Source organism: Epinephelus lanceolatus, chromosome 20 (assembly GCF_041903045.1).
Source record: "Epinephelus lanceolatus isolate andai-2023 chromosome 20, ASM4190304v1, whole genome shotgun sequence".
Taxonomy (NCBI): domain Eukaryota; kingdom Metazoa; phylum Chordata; class Actinopteri; order Perciformes; family Serranidae; genus Epinephelus; species Epinephelus lanceolatus.
Window position 1 is genome coordinate 25,164,107 of NC_135753.1, and position 24,844 is coordinate 25,188,950.

The 24,844-nt window shown below is 42.4% G+C and overlaps 2 protein-coding genes across 3 annotated transcripts in view; one reads left to right on the forward strand and one right to left on the reverse strand.

Annotated features, from left to right (window-relative positions):
• Window positions 1–1,144: 1,144 nt before the first annotated feature.
• LOC117264846 (lipocalin) lies at window positions 1,145–2,741 on the forward strand. Its single transcript, XM_033639139.2, has 6 exons — window positions 1,145–1,311; window positions 1,478–1,617; window positions 1,719–1,798; window positions 1,883–1,996; window positions 2,119–2,220; window positions 2,333–2,741. The coding sequence occupies exons 1-6, from the start codon at window positions 1,216–1,218 to the stop codon at window positions 2,350–2,352; spliced, it is 552 nt and encodes a 183-aa protein (XP_033495030.1). The 5' UTR covers window positions 1,145–1,215; the 3' UTR covers window positions 2,353–2,741.
• Window positions 2,742–7,858: 5,117 nt separating this feature from the next.
• The window catches only part of cntnap2a (contactin associated protein 2a), a 465,407-nt gene continuing 448,421 nt past the window's right edge, over window positions 7,859–24,844 (reverse strand). The window contains exons 24-26 of one of the 2 annotated variants that reach the window (XM_033639118.2): window positions 13,968–14,252; window positions 12,551–12,622; window positions 7,859–10,396 (exon numbers count right to left, since the gene is read on the reverse strand). In XM_033639118.2, coding sequence (XP_033495009.1) covers window positions 10,197–10,396; window positions 12,551–12,622; window positions 13,968–14,252 — 557 coding nt within the window. In that variant the 3' untranslated portion in view covers window positions 7,859–10,196. The remainder of the gene's footprint in view (window positions 10,397–12,550; window positions 12,623–13,967; window positions 14,253–24,844) is intronic. The other variant, XM_033639119.2, reaches the window with a different exon arrangement.

Sequence of the window (24,844 nt, forward strand, 5' to 3'; positions counted from 1 at the left end):
CTCCACCTTTTAGTACCAGATCTGTGTGCTAGGTACCCCAACAGAGGGGTAATGAAAAACAGGGAACGTTAGGAAGGGTTCTGTTAGTGCCATGCACAACTTTTCTCAGTGGAGACATGAAATATATGTACTGAACTGAACTGAACTGACCCAGGCTGCTTAGTAGAAAGGGGCTTGAGAGCACTCAGGGCAATGTTCTGGGTACACGGGTACATTTTGCATTTCACAGCTGAGAACACTACAATAGAGTAAAGCTCATTTGGGTATAAAAAAAGGAACAAACATTCTTTGGGTCCACAAAATCAGGCTCATATTCATTGCCTATGGAGCAGCTCCAGACTTCAATTTCAAGACTTACTTTCCTGGTTTCTGGCTTTGAGAAACAGCAGCTCAAATATGGATTAAACTTCTGAGGGCCATGGAAATAACATACTGAAATTCAAAAATTAGACAGAGTTGCCCTTTAAATGACTCATATTTCAAAGGTTTTATGAAACAGTTAACACTCAAAATGAACTGCAAAGAACAAGCAAGTAGTTACAGGCAACAGTGACAGCTTTTTATGTGAAATAGTGAACATGATTACACTGTGAAAATCTTTAACATCATGGCCTCACTGCATCTGGCACTTTGCTGCAAGAGAATGCATTTCTAGTACATTTGAAATCTTATTTCATGTGGAGTTTATTGGCTTATAAAGTAGATTTGAGCCCTGTCTTGAGGAAGTTCAGCAAAAGTGCTTCTGATCTGTTATTTCTCATTGTGCATGTGGTGTTTTTGGACCTTTCATGTGCCATATGGTGAAGAAATTTGCACTCTTACCAAACAGCTGTTTTGATAGTCCAGGCATGCCTGAGCATTTGTGAAGGAGGAGTGAGAAGGGGAGGGGTGTTAAAAGAACCCTATTATGCACCCACTCTCCCTTTTTTTTCTCCTCCTCCTTCCCCCATTCTTCCTTCCCCGCCTCCCCCTCTCCCATCCACACGTGCCAGTTGTGTAACGGCAGTGATTTGCATGGCAGTGAGTGAGTGAGGGCCAAAGAGGTTTTGTAATGAAAAAACTAGCAGCAGGAGAGGGGAGGAGACAGAGGGATGAGGAGGGGATAGGGAGCAGGGCTCTGCAGGATATAAGGAGCCTCCACTTGGCTTTTTCCTCCTCACCTTTGACTGATACTTCACTCACTGCTGGAGAAGCCCAGAACACGAAGGAGAAGCCATGAGGAACACACTGCTTAGGATGCTGGTCGCCCTGATGTGTGCGCTGGCTGCATGCACTGAGGTCACGCCTGTGGCAGACTTCGACCTGCAGAAGGTAAGAGAGATGCAGAAGAAGGGTGACTTGTTCAATAGTTTATGGGAAATGGGTTGTGTAACACATGTGCTGCAGTTAAGATAACCCCTTGAGCTTTATGTTTGACTGATTCTGTGAGATTAAAACACTCGTCACCCTTTACTCCCCCCTTCTGTCTTTCTTCAAGATGGCAGGCAAGTGGTACATGGTTGGCTTTGCCACAAATGCCCAGTGGTTTGTGAACCACAAGGCAGGCATGAAGATGGGCACTGCTGTGTTGAAACCGACTGATGGAGGAGACCTGGACCTCTCTTATGCCAACCTGAAGTATGTGCTTAATATTAAATTATAGCTTCTAAGCAAAACACTGTAATGATTCTCCTGTGGGAAAAAAAAAGCTTAATTCCTGACCTCTTCCTCCCTTTTAGTGCTGATGGTACCTGCTGGAGAATGACTCACCTTGCCAAGAAAACCGAGACTCCTGGACGCTTCACCTTCCGCAGCCAGGGTGAGTAGAGTGCGCACAAATACATGAGAGAGACACAAACACAAAGGTTCAACACCCTGACCTTTCTGTTTCTTCTTTCATCAGTGTGGAACAATGACAATGACATGCGCATTGCTGAAGTTGTGTATGATGACTACGCTCTGGTCCACACTGTCAAGACAAAGGACGGAGTGTCTGAGGTCCTCAACAAGCTTTACAGTAAGTCTGCCACATTCACAAGACAGCAGCTTGTGTTGTATCCCTAAAGGAAGGCATTGTGTGCTAAATTGGTGGATTCAGGATTTGGGGAGGGTTCATTCAACTCACTTCTGTGTTTGCAGGCCGCACCACCACTGCCAGGGCCGCCCTGCAGCAGAAGTTCACCCAGTTCTCCCTGCAGTCTGGCATCCTCGCTGATAACATTGTCATCTTGCCAGAGAATGGTATGTCATTAACAAACAAACTGCACAAACTCTCAGATATAAATGCATTTGAACTGTTTCTGTAAGTGCTTGAGACCTTTGCTCACTACCATCGTCATGTGTGTTGTTACAGCTGAATGTCCTGAAGCCTGAAGTGTCAACTGCTATCTTCCATCCTTCATCTCTCGCGCTCTGAAGTCCCAGGCTTTCATCTCAGAAGAGTCTTACGCCCCCCCCCCCACTGTAATGTCTGCGTCGTCACAAAGCTTCACCTGAGACAATGAAACTTGCTCATTTTACTCTGATCCCTGCTGCATACCAAAGACCAAGTCCTGATTCCCTCCAACTCACACATTAACTGTGGCATCAGAGTGGAACAATAAAGGGTGGATGGTGAAAGAAAGGGAAGAAATTCAAGAGACTGTGAAAGCTATTAGTTTACCTTTTGGACAAGTGTGTCTTTTGTAACTGCTGATTTTCTTTTGTAGTGATTTATTTTTTGTTTAAATAAACTCAAAGCCAATAAAAAAATAATAAATGAATGTTTCAGTGTTCAGAATGATTCTTTTTTGATAGAAATAAGCATCAGAAAGTCATGTCTGTGACCTCATGAATGTCAGATCAAGACAAAATTAACTTACACTCTGCTGCCCTCTATTGGTTATTTAACAGACATATTAAATACCCAGAAATTAAAGACCAAGTAATAGTCCTTATGGGTAAATTCTTTTTTTATCGATAAAAAATAAAAATAAAAAATGAAGCTTTGTGAAGGACTACATTGTGCTATCCAGAGCCAGAAAAGGAAACCTCTGTATGTGTGTATCACAAGCTGGGTTTCCGTCCAAATGTAATGCAAATTTTCACAAGAATTTTTGGAAAATTGGCAAATGAAAGCGCATCTTTATGTGCTGTCCCATTCACTGCTGTTATGCAACTATTGTCTATCAACGATTTGTTGATCAAGAAAGGCAGTAGTTCGTTCTATTCATGCATAGCATGCAGCAGGGGGCCACAGGCCAGAACTGAGCCTGTGATCACTGCAACAAGGACACTGCCTTCCTATATGGGATATCTGCTCTCCTACAAAGCCACCAGGCAACCCCTTACCCAAACCCAAAGACGACACAATGAGATGACATAGTTAAAAGAGTACCAGTTAAACCTCAGATAAAGGAAGACAATGGATTTATTCTAGCCAAACCCCCAGGAACAGTGGCAGGCTTTGAAGCTAATTTTACATACTGGTCATAAGCAGATACATCCGTCCTCAGCAACGATGGATTCCAGGGAAGCATTTGTAGCCATGTTGGATAATGACATTTTTTTTTAGTAATGTTCTCCCAGTAGTTTACTTCTTGCTTGTCCAAAGAATATTTAGTTTCCATGCATCCTGGCATTCTGTTATTTATTGCAACAAACAACATGCTGAGCATAAATGCCTCTGTACATGCCTGTAGCCTGCATGCCATCCACAAAGACCAGTGCCGCACCACAGTGTCTCACATGAGTATAAACAAAGCTTTATGATATGGTTCTAAAGTTTTTTTTAATTTATATATGGGGGGTTGTGCGGCTTCCAAGTGGCAGCCTCCAGGGCTGAAAAATGAAGCCAACGCACAAGTCCAAAAAACTGCAGTTCTTCAAATGGCCACTTGAGGCTGGCTCCAAAAATGAGTCTATCACCCTAGACACCCCATGTTACAATGCAGAACTTAACAGCAGAAATAAACATGATAACAGCCTGGTACAAAAGAAAAAGAAAGAAACCCCCCCCCCCCACCCCACCCCAAAACTAAAAAAAAAACTACAATTTTTGTTCTTGATAGCTAATTTCAATATTCATGACAACTGTACAAGGGATACATTTTTATAAAACTCAATTTACGTCTTATTAAGACTTAAAGTTGTGCATATTTAAGGGCGTGGCTACTTGAAGTGACTGGCAGTCTGTGAGGTGTCGCTACAGTCTATGATTCAGATCCACCCCTCTTGTAACGGTATCTAAATCCATTACTTTATACCGTCTATGGGCTGTCTATTCCCAGATTTCAACTCATACCAACTTGATTGTTTGTCTGGGAACATTCTCTTACATTATGAATACAGTTCATCAAATGGAGGTGAGAAATAAGCCCGTTGTTGAATCTGTCTTGACCTTAGATTGACAACGTTTAGTTTAAAAGCTTTTTGTGAGTTTCCAGAGGTAACGAGTCAAACTTGATGCCCCTGATTTGCATAAAGCAGTTTAGATTAAATGTCTCTTGGGATGCAACACTATGCCACCAGAATGCTTTGCTGCTTACACAGACAGTGAATGAAAAGTGTGGAATTGATGGATCCTGTGGACACATACCTTCACACACCTGAACCTTCCAACGGATTGTAGGTGGCCAAGTTGCCTTGTGGGTAATGTAGGTTGTGACAGAATGTGCGTGATGAAAATGCTGATTAAACTGTTGTTGTTGTTGTCAGTCTGACAGTCTGAGTGCAATGCATTCTTGTAGGAAGAGCAGGTCAGCAAACATAGATCTGTATGTAGAGTTGCCTTTTTTGACCAGACACGTTATCAAAGATAAGACAAGATAAGACAGCCGTGGCAGAGAGGAATATACACACTACTGAGCTGGTAGCTGGTAAGGGTCTTTGTAGACATGCTTCACTGTCTTTTCAAACATTGTTGGAGTCAAACACACTATTTTATGTGACCTACAAATCCTAAGGAAATCATTCAGTGCTTTCTTTACCAGCTTGTCTTTATCTCCTCTCTGCTATTTGTCTTTTCAGAGTCTCACAGGTAATTATTTATGCTATTGTACAGCCTCATTACTTTGTCTCTATTTTTAGGTTTTATATTTATTCGTGCTAATAACAACTAGTGTTTAATTGTATTGACTTTATTGTTTTTAGTTCTGTGGTTAACAGCACTGCACCATCTGACCACAGGGGGGCAGCCTATGACCAGAGCAGGTAGACCTGTTGTCATTTCTCCCAACATGTGATAGATGCAGCAAGGCCTGATAAAAAATTTAGTCAGTTTAACTAGAATTGCTTTATAAAATGACCCATTAGAGAATGTGTGTAGTTGTGCTTCATTCCCTGAAACTCAGTGTCCTTTTTTCTCTCACCCTCTTCAACAGATTCTATGTTACAGCCTGGAAACAGTTTAATTACAAGCATTAGGTCAAGCAGTGTCCTGCCTTAGGTGCAATCTGTCTGACAAGGTGGAGCGCAGACACCCTCCTAACCCTCTCCCAAATGGTAAACTCTGGATCTATGTGAATCATGAGGGTGCCATATGTTTCAGAGTTCGCAACTATGGGATTTGTCTTAGACTCATCCTTCAAAATAAATTACTGCATGTGATGAAATGTTATCTTATTATTTCATGGCACTTAGTTAAGGGGCCAGTAAACCCTGTCAGAGCTGTTGACGGATTATAGTGTTAGGGTGACACGCAGGAAGTTAGAAAGAGGAGTGGTGACATAGCTGTAAGCCATGAGTCAGATTCAAAGGCACTTATCACATTGAAAGGCTTTGAATTGGCAATAATCTGACACGTATCACAATACAGGGGTTACGATTCAATATTGATTTTATTGTGACACTGTAAGCAAGGTGATATATTGCTCTAATTTTAGGGGGATGTGATAGAATAAAAACACACCACCATACGAATTAAAAAGATACTATTCTATGCAATCAGGAAAGTGGTATCTGTATTTATATGTATCACAATCCCTGTAACGTCGAGCATCATAGCACTACGTTTTTTGCAATATAATCAAAGTAATTAACACTTGCCCTTATTGGTGAAAAAAGAGCTTGTAGAAAAACAAATACAAATCAATACAGTTTTTGAGAACACCCCTATTAGGTGGTATAATGCTGTGTTTCATTTACCTTGGAAGTTGAAGGTCAGGGCTGGGAATGATATCATGACCGAGTTGGCTGCGTTACGGTACAAGTCGGAAAACCAAGATGTTGGCATACAAGTTCTAGCCTGGTTAGCCATTGTTAGCAATATCATTTGATAACAACACATTGCGCTGTATTTTGTGCATATAATCACCAAATCAACACCAAGCTACATCAGCTGATCTCAAACAGCCTAACAACTGATGGAGCAGCTGATTGTTGGAAGGGAGTCAGCTGATAGATCACATGATTCCTTTCTACGCAACCAATTGGTGAATCTCATTCAGGGCGCCCTATTTAAACTGCTTTAGCCGGCTACTGTTGTTGCTTCTTTTGCAACCCGCCTCCACCCCAGCTCCTCCTTTTCATGCAGTGTCTGACTTATCAATGTCATTTCTGTTTGTCGTTGATGCTGCTCTGTTCTGTTCCCGGGGGGTCTTTGCTGCTGCTCTCATGGAAGGCGCATGGAAAGGCAGGGTGGTTTGCTCTCCCTGCCTAAGGTCCCATTTATACGACAACGATTTCAACTGAAAACGGTAAACTTTAGTTGCGTTTTGGCCGATCGTATACACGACAGCTGCGTTTTGGGTGCCTGAAAACGCAACGTTTTGCGGGTTCCAGAGTGCCTTTTTTTGGAAACAGCAGTGTCTCCGTTGTCATGTAAACTTGCAATATGCAGTTCCTCTGAAAACGGAGACTTTTCGCACATGCGCATTACGGTTCCAGTCACTAGGCATGAGGGAGAAAGTCAACCGTCACAACAATGCCGAGCTCTGTTTGCGCTGCTCACCCTATTCATTTGAAGTGAAGTGTAGATCTGTTACCGTAGCAACTCTCCTCGTCGTCCATCCAGACAAAGTTATCTGTGCATGCTTTCACCATTGTGTCTTCTTTGTTTTGGTTTGTAATCACCGCGTTGTAGAGGAAGGCGCTTCAGCGCAAGTGCATGGCGTCATGCCGTGGTGTTGCTTTGCAAATTTACACTGCCACCCATTGGCCTGGCGTGCATACTACAGCGGTTCCAGTAGATTTTGCGCAGAAGTTTTTTTTTTTTTTTTTTTTTTAGATATTTTTTGGGCATTTTCAGGCTTTAATGGACAGGACAGACATGTGTGAAAGGGGGAGAGAGAGATGGAGTGACATGCAGCAAAGGGCCACAGGCTGGAGTCGAACCCGGGCCACTGTGGCAACAGCCTTGTACATGGGGCGCCTGCTCTACCACTAAGCCACCGACGCCCCATGCAGAAGTTTTTTAAAATGCAAAGGACAGACTTTTCCGTTTTTAGAGAAACCGTTGTCGTCTAAACAGGGCCTAAGGCTTTCCTCATTTGCACATGGAAGGGCAGAGAGTTGTGTCTGTTTTCTCAGGTCTCTGTTTTAGGCCTTCAGCGTAGGCGTGCAGAAGGGTGGAAAGGTGTTCTCTCTCAGCCTTAGGCTTTCCACGTAGGTGTGTGGAAGAGGCTTTCTGCGTAGCCCCGAGGAAAGACCCCAGAACAGAGCCATACTGCAAAATATAATACAGCAAATGGAAATAAAGTTTTCTTTGACTTAAGTGTTCCTGACTTAACTGTTGATTTGTGGAGCAGGGAATGTTCCAGTTGAAATATCTGGGGCAAATGGAACGCACCATGAGGCCAAGATGTCCCATGAATGTCTCACAGCCTTTGTATAACATGTGATTCGCATTGCTGTCTAAAGATGTCTGTATGTCAGCATGAAAGTGACACATTAAAGACTGATATTAAAGATCAAACACTCTTTATTGAACTCAAGAAAACTGAAAGCAAAACATATGGGTTATGTCTGTTGGAGATGATGATCCATCATCATCATCGGTATGTTCAAACCACATATCAAGGGTGTGTGTGCGTGTTAATGTATAGTCTGAGTAATATAATTATAAAAAAAAAAGGAAAGTCACTGGTTTGCCTTCATGGATGTGATGTGTGGTCGGAGAAAATCTTCTTTGAGGCCGCGGTAGAAGGCAGGCTGAGTTCACCAGCTGTCCTAATGTCTCTGATAAAGTGATCTACAGTTAGCACTCAACCATGAGGCGATGACGACATACAAAATCATTCATGTAACAGGATGTCATGGCAGCAAATTGACCAAACAGACACACACAAAGCAAATTCACGACGAAATAAAGTTGGCAGCAAATGTGACACATTGTCCTGTAAATGCTACGGTAAGGTAAACACACGCACTGATGACAGGAAACACAACATGGTTAGAAAATATAAATTGTACATCTTGTATGTTGGACGACAGTGGCACTGTTAGAGTGAAGCTCAGTTCATTGTTGACAAAGCAGCAGCCTCCTCATTCTGAACTTGTTGCTCTCGTAATAGAACGAACAACCTTGACTCATGCTTGTATCAAACATGCATGCTTGCGTGTGCATGTGCGTCACAGAGGGTATGTGTAAACATCGTGTGTGTTGAATGCGTGCAGCTCTCCTTATACGTCAGCGTACCATCTCCTGCTGCATTAAGAGCCCACACAGCTGTGCTTGAGAAGGTCAGCCTTGTTCAGGATTTGAGATTAATTTGCAGGTTGTTTTTTAACCCAAGCGTTCTGAATTCAGAATCAAGTTTCGACTGAGATTCATGGCTAATCGTATACAGCACCACTTAAATCAGAGAATCATAAAGACACCTCTGATTAATGAGAATTCATGCAGCAGCAGCAAGTTATTGTATTAAGTTTGTGTTAAGTGGTCTGGGGCAAGGCGCAACGGCTCAACACCTTGAAGGCACAACGGATTAGAAAGCCAATTATCATCTTAACCTTTCCCAGATCTTGAACATGTATTAGGTGTCAGTGATTTTTTTTGCTTTATGCTGCTTTGACCACTTAATTCATGGAGTGTAGTGCATCAATAGAATTCATTAAGTGTCAGGCAGGTTGTTCGATCTCATCTGTGTGACTTTTTCCTTGCACTTCTTTCATTTAATATAATAAATCTTATTCATCCGACCTGCACATATACGCATGGATGCATGCACGCACTGCAAACCTACAGCCCAACGTCAGTCTAATATGTCAGAAACTCCTTATCTCAAAGTCAAACATTTAACGCAAAATTCTGAGCCGATCTGTGAAAGACGTAAGACTCAAGTGTTTGGCAAAGAAACAAAGGGATTGCTCAAGTCTGAATGAGTAAAGGCGCACGGTTTCACCCGCTCCAAATGAAAAGAAAGCTGCCGTGCTGAGCTAAACCAACCATGGAGTGTCATGATTTCCCATCATGCTCTGAGAAACCCCTCTCTGCTCCTCCTCAGAAAGGAATGTCCCATACAATCGAATGTCATAAGATTTAAACATAAAACTCTATATCTGATACATATATAATGCAATGGACGGACATATAATGTAATATAGATCTGAAATTTCTCCTTAGTGTTTTATGTAATGGACTCTAAATAAATCTTTTGAGAGAAAAAAAATAACACAAAATATTGTATTTACAAAGTGAGTTTTGGCATCCATATTCAACTCTATAGTACCACAATATAGGTGGCATGTCATTCGACGGATATGAGTGTTAACAGACTGGTGCAACCGCAGCTTGATAAATTTAAAAAAAAAAAGAAGAAGGGTTTGGCATGTTGATTTGATCATTTTTGATATAAGATTTTTGTTAAAAAATAAAATCAAAATGCAACAGAGACTGGCAATAAATCTGTGCTATCACACGACCCAGTAAGTATAATTATTTGTCATATACAGTATTCAAAGGACTCCTGAAAACTCCCAAGCACGATACAAAGAAGGACAAGCCGGTTAGTATATACATGTACAGTCTCTTACAGCCGTGCTCTGCTGCATTAACTGTCCCTTTTCTCGCTCTAATACTCTGGATATATAAAAAAACAAAACAAACAAACAAACAAACAAAAAAAGATTTCTGTACACGTCTATCACACATCCCCGCCCTCTCTGGGAGATTATTGTCCTATTGAATGGCCACTCCTCCGTCTCTCCTGTGATTGGTCATTGAATTCAACCTCCTCCATCTCTGTGGCACCGGGTGGTCTGACGAATCACTTCCTCTGTCAAAGTCCCACCATTGGCCGTTAGATGAACCACTCCTTCTTTGATTCGTCGATGGTTTCTGGGTTGTCGGTTCCGATGATGGCCGTGTCCGCCGACTCTCCGGCGGACTCCCCGCTGCCCTTGGCCTCATTGGTGTGGTAGGTGCCTTTGTGACGGAACATGTAGCGGATCAGGAACACCAGAGTACATAAGATGGTGAAGATCACCACTGCGATGATTCCTGCAGAGGACACAGACGTCACGCACACAAAAACAGGCGTTATTGTATATTTTCAGTCACCTCTACTACTTTGCTTCGACCAGCTAAAAAACTTTGGCAAGGCAAGTTTACTTATAAAGCACATTCCTGCAACAAGGCAGAAACAAGTGCTTTACATAAAACATCATAAGCTTTGAGACAAAGTGCAAATGAAACACATTATGGAAGGACATTTAAATACAGTTAAAAATGCCATGAAAGAACTGGAGAACAGAAAATAAAAACAAGCTAAAATACACTGAGACAGGTATAAAATACAAGAATAAAAGTGTGCACTGAAGAAATGTATAGATATTTGATTTACTAAAAGGCAGCAACAGACGGAAAAGTCTTCAGCCTTGATTTAAAAGGACTAGGGATTTTATTCCAAGTATGCGGTGCATAAAAACTAAATGCTGCTTCTCCATGTTGCACCCCCTTGTTGCTACCAAACAAACTCTGGACTTTTACCTGGGAGCCTGCTGTTTGTTTCCTGTGTGAAACCAAAAGTAAATGGAGTTAATTTAATGGCAACATAGTGTGCTAGTATGTGTAGCATGCAATGGTAGTGATGTATGTCATGTGACGTTACATTACAATCGTCCTTATTTTAAGCCACATGCTTTTGTTGCCTAAACGTCAGGAGCTAAACCTAAAAAATGAGGTGTTTTACCTATTTTATGTTTATTTTTAAAAATACTGCATGTATTGAACAGAAACGGTTCATTTTCATCGAAAATAGGAGTTTATTTTTAAAAACACACTGCATGTAACAAGTGTAAATTGACTTGCTGTTCCTGAATGTCTAAAACTGACACAGGAGAGTACCGAGCATGTCATAATTTGGCGTGTAGGTCCACTGACAAAGCAGCTGTATTTGATGAGTTGGGATGACCACATGGTTAGTGTTGACCCTGGGGACACGAAGCTGACCCGTCACAGAAGACCTGAGAGGACTTAATGGTTCATAGTGTTGCAGAAAGTCAGAAAAGTATTTGGGCACTAAAGCGTTCAGTGCTTTATTTATTTCAGTTTTGGAGCAAAGCTGAAACAACTGTCCCTTCACTAAGTCCTGCCCCTCGAATGCAGACTGGCTAATCATAGCCTAGCACCAGCCAATAACACAGCTGTGCTCCATTGACTCTAAAGCAATTATTTCAGATTTCCTTCATTTTCAGGCTGGTTTTGTGGATTTGGAGCTAAATGTTGTGCCTGGGGCACGTCGTGTATTAATGATACTCGTTACCTGGAGAGGTTGGAAAAAGATATACGTTTCTTCCCTGTTCCAAAACCAAAATCAGACCCTGAAAAGTGTAGGGTTAGCTAGCTAGCTACTGAAGATATAGCCTACTGAATGTATACACAAGCTGCTTTTGCTTTTTAATGATTATAACAGTGAAACAAAGTCCAACCCTGCTGTACAGGAACCAGTGAAGGGAAGCAGGGAAACTTTGCTGATATTCAACCAGCTGTGTGTCATCGCAGTGTGTGCAGATGAACGTTGTTTGACTTCCCCAGGAGGTCCCTGCCCATCAGCTGGCAAAGCTCCGGTGATAGAGGTGTGGTGGTTGGCAGCACAAAGGAAAGCCAAACACCGTTCATCTGCACACACTGCGATGCCACACAGCTGGTTCAGTATCAGCAAAGTTTCCCTTTATATTCATTGTCTTGTGTGGCGATCAGCAGTGATGTGGTGGTTCACTTTTACACTGTGATCTGTAGCCTATAGTTCGGCTTTAGCTTCTAACTATCTTTGTCTTTTTAACCTGTTGTTGCTGCTGAGTCAGTTTGACATCCTGGATATATCCTTCAAACACAGACTGTAGACCCCTCTGTCTGCTTCTCTCTGGAATCACTCTTTCATTTTTACAAAAATATGATAATATTCCTTCAGGGAGTGCAGTTAGTTACAGTGTGGGCTACGTGCTTACTCCGACAGCTTGTTGGACCATCACAAAGGGGCGGGGCTTAGCGAGGGGTCAATTAGTTGATTGATTAATTAGTCGATCAACAGAAATCAGTCATGCCAAACATTCCCTGGTTTCAGCTTCTTAAATATGAGAATATGTTGCTTCTTCTTGTCATACATAACAATGAATGCAAAAATCTGGCTGCTTTCAGAAAGACATTTGTTACCTCCAATGATGGCTGAGTCTCTGTTGACTCCATCAGGAATCACCCTCTCCTCATTGAAGGGGAACTCTGCGTCTGAGCGAAGCACGGAGAAAATTCAAAGTGTACATTTACACATAAAGAGACTAAAAGAGTGCTTGAGAGGTTTTATATTCAGTTCTAGTAATATAACTAACTTGAATAGGTTCTCTAGACCAATTAGTGCACATGAAAACACCAAACAGATGGACTAAGTACATTTCAAGGTCAGGGAAATACCAACATGTCACAGTCCTGCCTGCAGCAATACAAAAATAGAACTCTTGCTGTTGTTTTTTTCAGCAATAAAAAGTCACAGGAATAATTTCATGCAAACACTGGGCTGAATTTTAACTACAAAGCTTTGCTTGTAGCAAAAAAAGTGCTGCATACATACATCAGACGGTCAGCTGGATGGATACAGCGCTAAGCATCCTACGAGGACGACTAGTGCCGTTTATTTAATGCATTGCTGTGTCGTATAATTCATTAAAGACCCATGACAGGTTAAGAGGTTAATAACAGCGGCTGCTTCCACCTGTCCACTGTAATTCTCTGTCAGCAACAATTATCTAATTGCTGTGATAGGATATAGGAAGACACACACACATGTTAAAGCATGGATGAAAATGAAGACGTGCATAATCAAACCTCACTGCGCACAACAACCTGCGTATACGCTGCGCACACTCACAAAGTGTTTCACCCTGCAATGAGCTGTCAGCTATTTCTGCTGCTGACTGCATCGTTCTCCAGGGAGGTAAAGAGCATGACTAAGACTGAGAAGAGGAGGCTGAGGTGGGAAAAAGGAGCGAAAATGGGAAGCAACAGAAGGGATGGAGAGCAATCAGACTGATTATAGTTTGTCAGCTGTCTGTGTTTAGATATAACGTCAAGAATTCACTGTATCTGAAAAGATGAGAGACACAGGCAGAGAGAAGAGAACCAATAAAGTAAGAACATTAGATGGAAAAACAGGATGTCAGGAGGATAGGATCTGAAAAAGAACAAATTAAGAAAAATCAATGAGAAGACATCAGATGATTGTGATGGATTGAAGGAGGGCTGGATGAATTATAGATTAGATCTATCTATGGAAAATTTAAAGACTGGGAGTTTGGACCTGGAGTCCAAATCAATGGACTGGATCGAACTCGGATAGCTCAACGCTCCCAAAGGCACAGTTGGCACCAAGCCTGAGGAATACGTCTGCATCCGAGTAATGACACTGAAATACTGAACACTGGTGTGGAATGCAACCTTAGACACAGAAGTGCTGTGTGTGCACGGATGAAGTTAATTTGCAAATGTCTGCTGTTACTGCAGGAAGTTATTACTCATTACGAAATTACTTCCTATGCCCTGACAGCAGCATCTTAAGGATAGTCGGATTAAACCTCACCTGTGTTGTCCAGACGCCAGGGATCTGTTGCAGCAGACATTGGTGGGATGGTGAGAGGTGACGCCCCACAGTTGGACTCCACCAGTTTGCCCTGGTAAGACACTGGCGAGGCGGCTGCAGGTTGTCTGTCTGGCTGACTGGCTGTTGGCGTGGCCTGGGCCTGTGAGACGGTTCTCAGTGCGGACTTGAGGGGGGCGACTCCGTTGAATTGCACTCGCGACAGACACCCGACGAAGCCTGGGGTGTTGTAGCGCTCGATGACGACTGGGTCTATGTGTCCTGTTTCTGTACCGAGACAAAGTTGGAGAGAATAACATGTTACTGATTAATGAGAGCAGTCAACTCATGTGGAATCATGTCCATAAATTTGACTGATGCTGAGAGAGGGTGGGAAGACGGAGGAAGAGAGTAGAAAGAAACCAGACACTGACCACAACAGCTTTGACAGAGAAAGCATCAGCACTGATTACCCGAAACACACAACACACTTCCTCACACTCTCACAAACTGAGCTCAAACTCTAGTAGGCACAAATTTTGCTGATGCACAGAGGCAGTAAGCCAAAACTCAGACATGGATCTGCACAAATGAGGAGGAAAGAGAGACGAGGAGGAGGGAGGAGGGAGGAAGCAGAGGAGGAACGTACACTGACATTGACCTCTAATGTCAAATTAAGACGATGAATAATGAATTAACACCCCCTCCACTCTTAAAGACTCTCTGTGTGTCTCTTTCTCTAAATTCACTCTCCTACACACAGGACGCATTAGCAGCATAAAATGTGGATTTTATATTTTTCAAAAGCAGTAACCATCAAAGTGAGTGTCGGCCTCTGTGGCAAATAGAGAGGAAAACAAAATTGGGCTTCTTCAGTGCCATTCAATATAAAGTACATGTTGCTCTGGTCCTACGGAACATCCGACTTTCCCTCTCTTGTTTGTAATGCTTTTTAAATTGTAGATTTGCTCTCTGAATTAAAGACTCTCCATGAACAAGCTGGTTTCCTTGCTCTCTCTCCATTAATGTGTTTTGTTGTACACCGTGCTAACCCTTCACAATAACTCTCCAGCTGTGACAACGACCGTAATTTGGAGAATTACCTGAGGTCCCCCTATTGCCATGGCAATCCAGCCAATTTCGCCTGTTCAAATGCAGCAATTTGAGCACTTTTGTCTCTCTGCACAGCCTGCTTCCGGCTCTCTTTGACTTTCATCTCTCTTTATTTTTCAAAGCGAGTTACTTCAGCAAATGAACACGCATCTGAACTGCAGCTGGCCCACTGAGCTCAGTCCAGCCAGCGCTGTATCCCTGCTCAATCTGTGGATTATATATGCTGTTTGCAGGGCTACACACAGCATATTTTCCAGCGTTGACATATATTGATTTTCACAGACAGTTATTTGGAGCTGAAAAGTGTCGACTGGGGAGTTGTTTCTTCTCTCAGAGCTGATTTGGCCCCGGGGCATTCATTAAAAACAATTTAAGTGTTAAATCCGCTCACAATCATTCAGCATTTGTCTTTTGAAGGCTCACATTAATGGCCCCATCAATCATCAAAAATGCTTCTTATGGCGCTGAATAAAAACACAAGATGAGTCTTGCTGGCTGTTCACACACAGCACACAGATGCGCACAAACCTGCGGAGAAGAAAGTGAGGGTAACAACACCTACAGTTCAGTAAAGACTTAAATGCTGCCTAAAACAAACCTCCTCAGACACGCTCCACTCCAGCACAAACCTGGACTGATTTCAAAACAGCCAACCTGCCTTTAACACTTTCGCTGGGCTACAAAATATTCCTCCACATGAACTCATGCTGTGTGTGCAGACAGAGCCAATGTTCACATGCATGGCTGCTCTGCTGCTACACGACCCAGCCACACCCAGAAGGAACTGCTGTTTGGACAATCCTGCAGCAAAATATGAACAAGGGATGATTAACTAGACTGCTGCTCTGTGTGTGTGTGTGTGTGTGTGTGTGTGTGCGTGTGTGTGTGTGTGTGTCTGTGTTTATTTATTGAATCGTGTTATATTAGATGATGGGGTTCTGAGTATCTGGACATGGCTTGTAATGCAATTTTCTCTCTCTATTCCATTTTGATGGGTCAAATACAAGTGTGTGCGTATAAATGTGTGTGTGTTGGTATACTATTGATTGTGCTGCCTGGAATAGAGCTCAGCCCTATCTGAGTCTTCCACGTATTCATCATCTGACCAGACCTCCTTCAGACACTTGCATTGTGCGTATACACTGTGTGTGTGTGTGTGTGTGTGTGTGTGTGTGTGGAAACAATCACTTGATACAGGCTTTGCAGTTTAGTTTTCACTCAGCTCATTGATGGGGCACTAACTGCTTGTAATTGTGCGCTCAGCATCAACCTTCTGATGAAGCACTGGTCAGACGAACTAACTTGCCATCAATCACTTCGCACCTTGAAAATGGATGGCGTGTATGTGAGAGCGTGTATGGATTTGCATATGCGTGGGGGTGTGCAGCATAGGTGGAGAGACAGGGAAAGAAGTGCCTTACAGTAGGCACAGCAAGCAGAATACTGATAACGTCTTATGAATGCTGAATATGAATATGAATACAAGTCCTCTCTCCTGTACACCTGAACATGTGTTGATCACTGCAGAGGCCTGCGTGTGAATACTAATGGGCTCTCTGTTGGGAGGAGAGCAGGCTGCTTAGCATACAATGCTGGTGAGTAAATAGCCGACAAGCTTCCCTTGTTTCAGATTTTATTTCTTTGTTTTGTGGCCAGTAATTTCACAAGGGGGTGTTTCTTTGACGGCAGCTTCCAATTTAAATAACATAATGTGACCCATAAACATCGCACATTTAATATGAACTGAGAGCCGGGTTGTCACTGATAGAGAGGCCTCAGTGGTTTTAATAGCACTGTATCCTTTTAGTGCTAATGGAGGAACAAGAGGTGGGCACATCTGCAATCCACTACATTAGCCCTGAAAAAAATACCTTTGTGAAGTTCAGGTGTTAATTCAGCTCTGTGAAATATTGTATTCATACAGGAAAAAGGAACATGACTATAATGCAAGCCAACATAACTAAGGCCATGTTTATACGAAAACGATCCACTGAAAACAGAATCGTTTTGAAAAAAGTTCTGCGTTTAGACGACAATGCTGCGCACACGGATTCGCAAAAATGACCAAAAACGCTGCAGTATACATGTCAGGCCAGTAGTTGACGGTGTGACTTCGCAATGAAACAACATGCACCTGTGCACATACACTTCCTTCTACAGAGCGGCGATGTATAAACAAACAAAATGGCAACCGCACAAACGTTTGTCTGGACGGATGACGAGATGCTACAGTTAATCTACACTATGATGGGGAAGCGCTGATAAATTCAACAGGGTGAGCAGCACAAACAGAGCTCGGGAGTCCGCCATTGTTGTTGTGATGGTCGACTTTCTCGCGCATGCCTAGTGCGAAAAGTCTCCGTTTTCAGAGGAACTGTACATTGACAACGGAGACAGTGCCGTTTCCACGCTGCTGTTGTGTAAACAATCGGCCAAAACGCAACTAAAGTTTACCGTTTTCAGTTGAAATCGTTGTCGTATAAACGGGGCCTAAACCACAAACAATGGCCATAAAAGTACCATAAAGTAACACTTCTCTAACTCAGTACTATTATAAGCTTTCCGTGCTAAGTTCTTGCCAACAGAGGTATGTATTTTACACCTTGTAACAATATTTTCTCCATCCTCAGTGCTTAAAATCATACGTAATACATGAACATTAACAAGTAATACCAGCTCGTCAGAGGCAGCCACCACACACTGATCTTAACGCTCGCCTTGTTTGCTTCTGAAGAGGCTCTCTAGACTGATCAATACAACATTTGCAAATACACACTCAAACAAACAGCTCTCCACACACTACTCGTGATTAGGGAAGAGCACACACAAATCCATTTGGCTTCAGGTTGCAATAATGAAATGTACCATCACATATGATTACGACCAGGTCTTGCAAATGTGATGTATCAAATGTGACCCTTCACACATCCACCTCAAATCACACACACACAGTCACAACAGCAACAAGGTCAGCATGTTGATCAACCGCCCTCACCTTCTGGTGGTGTGTCACAGGGGTGGCCAGTGACATCACATGAATAATTCAAAAGGTGAGGCAGCACATAACGCTGCGAGGAGAGGGCTGGAGCGAGGACAATGGGTCGGGGGAGTTAAAAAAAAACAAGATGGCTGGAAAAAACAAGAAAGGTTGGAGGCAACTGCAGAACTAGCAGAGAGGGAGGGTGTGGCTGCCTCTCTAAAAAAGGGGGCTGATGGTGAAGGGAAAGGTGAGAGACATGAGAGGAGAGGGGGTGGAGGAGGAGGAGGAGGAGGAAACACAGAGGAGAGTGTCTCTGGTGTGCGCTTGTCTGGGTGAGTGGGTGAAAAAAAAACGAGGAGTGGGGAAGAAATGGGGTGACAAGAAGGGCGCTTGAATGGAGGGGCAGGGTAGAGGAGATCAAACGCAGTTGCCATGGCAACAAATGGAAGCTGATGCAGGGGTGAAAGAGAGAGGAGAAGAAAGGGGGGTGGGGGGGAGTGTGAGGGGGTGTTAATGAAAGTATGATGCATTTGAGACATATCAAAAGAATATTAATGGGAATCCACCCGCCGCACCCTCTGTAGTACAAAAACTGATATGTAACGTGATGATGCACACATGCACACACACAGTCATCGGCCATGGCTGATGCACCACAGAGGGACAGACTGAGAGACAGGGAGATTTAGAAAATGAAAGAAATCGCTAGAAATTAAATTATGAAATAAATAAATACACTAAAAAAGTTAGAAAGAGAAAAAAATAAATCTTATATCTTCGTCTTTTATCCACCACAAAGTTTGACAGTAAAGCCTAAAACTACAACTTGACCACAACTTTCCTTCCTCTTTGAGTTTTGGTCCTCGTGCACTTCTGTATTTGGGGATCTTCCCTAAACAGTTGGTTTGAATGTCATTAAAACAACATAGTGATGATGCAAAGTGATATGAACTGGAGCTGTGCAAAGAGAGGTGGTGTGTTGTGTGTGATGAATTAAGAAGGTGGAGGTGGAGAGAAACAGATGAACGAGATGGGAGATAAGAGCTGAGGAAGATGTATGAGTGTTAGTTTAAGACATGGAGAATACACCTGTGGTTCCAACGCCCCACTGAACACACACATGCACACAGACACACACACAGGTGCATTCATCACTGCCACCTCCAGCTTCCTCCTCCACCAGGATGTGAGGCTGCACAGACGCTGAGCCAAGAGGCGCAGACATAACAGAGACGCAACAACAGCAGCAGCAGTAAAATAATTAATATACGACTCATTTTTCCTTCTGACTCACACACACACACCAATACACACCGGGTTGTGTCTAATTTGTCTGCAATCCAATTACATCAGGGGGTGGATTCCCTTTAAAATCCAAAAGCACCACAGTCTGGCTTAATGTCAACCTATGGGGAAATCATGTTTAGCAGCAAATTTAATTCACATCCAGAGTAACAGAGACGATGGATTACGACGCTCACGCATAAGCAAGAACACGTACACATGAAGACACACAGGTACACACACACATGCATGCGACTGTAGTTACCTATGTGGAGTTTGCGTCAGTGTCTGTGTACAGTTTGTGAGGCAGACCAGCTTCCTCTCTTCTTCTGTCACTCGGTCTTCCTCTATATGCTATATGGATCTCTTGACTCGGTACCACATTGGCAAGCGTCTCTCTCTCTCTCTCTCTCTCTCTCTCCCCCTCCATCTATCTTTCTGTCTGTCTCTCTCTTCCTCTCTCTCTCACTGCAGTGCAGTCCCACCCCCACTCCGACAGCTGCTGGAGAAAACCTGGATCCTGGAGCCACGCTGCCACGGATCAGGACTCACCAGTGTAAAGTACAACTAGTGGTGATAACCAGGGAGGATGGCATGATGTCATCCTCACACACACACACACACACACACACAAACAGAAGCAGTGACCATGTACAGGTGCGTCCATCTTGGTTCAAAGGCACACTGAGATCATAGAGATTGGTAAGAGAGAAAACAGCTCTGTGTTATCAGCCTCATCTAACGTCAGGGTTCATCAGCGCTTTAATCAGAGTCAGGACGTCTGGTGGCTCTGCTCAAAGGTCACAGCACAAAAGAAGAGCGATGAACCAGTGGCTGCCTGGAAGGAAGGAAGTTGATTATACTTCAACATGGCTTTAGAAACCACTCAGCAGTGAGTGACGTCCATGAGAAGTGACCTTAGTGAAGAATAAACGGACTCTCCAATGTACACAGCAGCTGAGTGCTGAACCCTCAAAAACACAAACCTCCGAAAAAGCATCATCAGCAGCCCGATGAAATGATTTATTAATGAACTCATGTTTAAAAAACTCCTCAGTGTGCAAAGCAGTATCTGCTTAATGTTGATTAAGAAGGGTGAAATGTCTGTGATTTAATAAGCTGTTTAATTATCGCAGACCACTCCCATGTCCTGTAGTCAGAATACAAACAGCTCCCATCAGGTAGACGCTACAGGGCTCCAATTAAGTAGGAGGAGGAGGAGGAGGAGACATCTGAGTAGCTAAAAATACTCTGTAAATGAATCCCCTGTTGCATGTATTTGAATGTACTCGTCTTCTACTTTACATCTGTTCCGCACTATGTATGTATTTTAATGTGGCAGCCTTTATGTCCAAGACAAACCTCCCCATGGACAGATACATTAATCATGAACATCAGGCACATGCCCAGATATATTCCAGGTCGTGCTCCAGCACCTGCCCTTCGCCCTCTGACTAGATAAGAGTCCTTTTGTAAGACTTTTTCTACTATTTCTTTTAATCATTTTAGTTTTTAAAGTTGGCTCATTGCATCCATTCTCAAATAAAAGCGAGCTGTATGTCGAGCCCCTGCCCCTCCCTCTTTAACTTCCCCTGTCACAGTCACCGTAGTTAACCAACACAAATCAAGCACCCTGTAGAGCAGCATCACCCCAGCAAGCAATAGTCGTGATTTAAACGTATTGGCTATATTTAGCTCTGATTTAGTCTAGCTACATGTAACCCAAATCTAGCCGATTTAATTTCAAAAACTGATTAATGTAATTTTCGCCATTGCAGATGGCGTGTGGTATGATATTCAATCACGTATGGAGAGTCAACAGTAATTAAAATATGTTTATCTCCATTTTTTGGACATGGTCTCTACATAGCCGTATAATTGATGATGTCTACACTTTGGCTATGGTTAGACGTCTACCAAATTTTCACTGACAGCCCAAATTCAGCTGTGATTTAGCCTAGACGTCAGGTCTTCATGTAGACAGCTATTAGACATTTTTTAAACCAAAAAATGCTTGCTGGGACGTCTCCCTGACCTTCCTCCATGGTCAGCCGGGTAACAATAGTGATTGCCTGAAATTAATCCACTTTAAAACATCTCATTACAGCCAGGCTGATTTAGGCAATGGCCCACTACTGAGCTTAACAACAAGTATAGTAATCTAGTCTGACTTAAAACCACACCATCTCCCTCCAAGTCTCTGGCTTATTGGAGTTCAACAGCTGCCCATGGCGAGAAGAGACAGATGCCGAACTGCTTTCCCACTTCCATGTGTCTTCAGAAACCAGAACTCTACTTGAAATATTGTTTCCATCTCCCATACCGCAGCTCTGATAATTAATTTAAACAAATCTGACATGAGTTTTGGTGCTGCATGAACAAACAGCGCAGAGGAGCACGACACTGCAGCTGCTGCATGTGTCTGTTCTCTAGGGTTATTTGATTAAAGCTTATTGAGAAGATGCTGACTGTTTATAAAGGAAAGAGGAGGAGAAGAAGAGAAGACGAAGAGGAGGACAAAGGACAGCAGTGGAGAATGAAGTGAGGAGAGGAGAACGCACTTGAAGCCTGATTGTTGTAACTGAACACAGGCCTACTTGTAGTTTGTAGGGTAGATAGAGTTGCTGATTACTTTATTTATTTATTTATTTTGTGTACAGATTTGTTGATTGTGACAGTGTGGCATGGTTGTCTTTGTTGTTGCCTGTTATAAATAAATGATGAATTGAAAGCCTATGTGTAGCAGCTGTTAGATATATATAGATCGATCATAAGACACCCCACACAGACATTTCCCCTGATAGTCCTGTGCACAAATGTACTGTATGTACTTTGGCCTCAGGAGCTCCTCTGGTGTAAGCAGACACCTAGAAACCTCCTGGCACGGCCTCTGCAAGTGAACAACAACAACAAAAAAAAATCAGCATGCCCCATACAAAAATTGTTTGTAGAAGGGATGCCCTTTTGCCCTTTAAACGTGCCCATGTTCAGTTCAAAAAGTTTCTGTATGTAAATATGCTCTTAAAGTGGTTTATATGGATATCTTTATGAAAAATGATCACAATTTACAACTTAACAACATATAAAAGTATACAGACAAATTATTATATATTATATTATTATATTAGAGGTTAAGATAAGGTAGGGTAATTTGTTTTTCAAAGCGTCACACACCTAAATGTGCTCAGCCTACATGGAGTGACAAGACACAGCAAACATAACAAACAAAAGCAATACCATCACGAGAGTGAAAGAACAAATATAAAACACCTCAATGTCAAACAAGGTCAAACAATATCAAAGCAAATATGAGCACAGTGCCTCAAACACATCAAACATAAAGCACCCTCCTACACTGCTGGTAGACACTCAACACAAACTGATCAGTGTGGAGAACTTTGTAAACAGGTACTGGAGTCTACATCCATCAGACTCTAAAAACAAACCAGGACATTCTGCAGACATTTTAAGGAAAAGCCCATATCTAAGATTGTAATATAATGGACAATAGAGCAAAAAGTTCATTTCATTATTGACCTCTCTCAGATCACACAGGTGATACTTTATATTTTCCTCTGAAGTGAGTGGAAGTGTCTGGTTTCCACTGCCAGAGGCAAGATTAAATTCCACATCTCAACTGGACACAGAGTGACATCTGTGTTCTGGGCAGGTAAAGGATGACACAGTGCCCTGGATGGTAAATACACTTTATCAGACTGTATATTCTAAATGTTGGTTTACACAAAACTTCTTCTGACAATTTCTGTTTATATTTCAAACAGTATTGTTTTAGTTTGACTAACACTACAAGATCATTTCTTTCTACATTTACTATATTGGGGACCTGTCTGAAAAATCCAAATAGGAAATTTGTTAGGTAAGTCTGTTATCTGGCATGTTGTTTTGTATATTCCACATGTCACCCTTATGACGCTTCAGTCCCATGTTATCACATACGGCAAATTTTGGCGCCATTTTGAGCACACCCAGAAAGGAGCGCATGGCTCTGTTCTGAACTGCTTGCGTACAATAACCCAGGACCCCTGCACCACAATCTAAAACAGGACAGACACAAGATTTATACAACTGTGTTTGGTTTTATAACCAAGATCCCTACATGACATAACCTTCTTAAGAGCAGCTCCCAGTGCCTCACAGTACCTGCAGAGTCTGATACCACCTTTATTCCTTCTATAAAGGTGAAAATGCTCATCTAGAATAAGTTCTAAGTATTTCTAAATCTCAGTGTGTGACAGACGTGTTGAGCCAAAATGAATATTTTCACCTTTTACCCATGACAACAACCTTGAGCTCCACCAGTATACACTCACACCTCCTATCTGAGTCTCAGATAATGTCAGTCATACTAAATATCTATATAAAAGCACAATGTGCTTACTTTTCTGCACCCAAGGTAAATAAGCAAAAAATATTAAAAAAAAAAAAAATATATATATATATATATATTTTAGAGATTTACAGTGAGTCTAATTTTAGGGAAACATTTTCCAGTGGACAGATTTTAATAAACAGTGACTGATATTCATTTCTTATGGTGCTATAAAGACTTCTTCTCTTACAAAGGCAGATAGTTTAGAGTTATAGTTGTTAAAACAGGGTACTTATATTGCTATTAATACCACTAATAAACTCATCTGTAGGGCAGCTTTCTTGACGTTTATAAAGCACATAAAAAAGCCTAATATGAGAGAAGACCCCCGAATGAAAACAACAGTCATTATGTCGTACACTTTCCAAGAATAAAGCCATTACACCTGGAAATGGCAGCATGACTTAGAGCCCGTGTAAAATAATTGGCAGCACCCACAGGGAGCAACGTGTTAAGTATGTGTGGGCAGAGTTAACAGGACACGAGAGGCTGGGGGATATAAAAAAAAAAAAACAGGCTGGAAGAGAGAGAGAAATCTGAATTTCAGTGTGGTACTGATGTACATGTCCTTTACAAGCAACCCTCAGGGCTACAATCATCTGTCTCTAATAACACTTTCACAGTGTCACTATTTCTCTTGCTCTCTCTCTGCCTTTGGCTCTGAATTTATTTCCTCATATAGTCACTGCACACACACACTCCCACAGACACACACACACTCAGAGGCAGATTTGTGGCACTGAGGACTGGGCTGAGAGTGTGCCTGCTGCTCTGGCTAATGTATGACTCATGTCCCCCATCTATTCTACTGGGACACAGAGACCCAGGGAGCACAGACCCATACGCAATACATCAACCCACCCACCAACCATGCACACACACACATACCCTCACATACACACACACACAGATGCATGGTGAAAGGAAAGACATACACACATCCTGACCCTATATGTATAAATAAGCTGCTAAGCAGTGATGTACGTATACAGTTACCTTCACACACTGCATACAGTTACATTACGCATCAGGCTGCAGCAGTTCCAGGAGCGTATACTATACATACAGCGTGCTGAATCATCCCTGTGCCTCATGATCAATAGCACTTTAGTA

Excerpts from the sequence above, each read along its gene's own strand:
- LOC117264846 (XM_033639139.2), top strand. The coding sequence starts at position 1,216 with ATGAGGAACACACTGCTTAGGATGCTGGTCGCCCTGATGTGTGCGCTG. Across the intron at positions 1,799-1,882 it reads CTTCACCTTCCGCAGCCAGG|TGTGGAACAATGACAATGAC; the intron begins GTGAGTAGAGTG and ends TTCTTTCATCAG. Across the intron at positions 1,997-2,118 it reads GGTCCTCAACAAGCTTTACA|GCCGCACCACCACTGCCAGG; the intron begins GTAAGTCTGCCA and ends CTGTGTTTGCAG.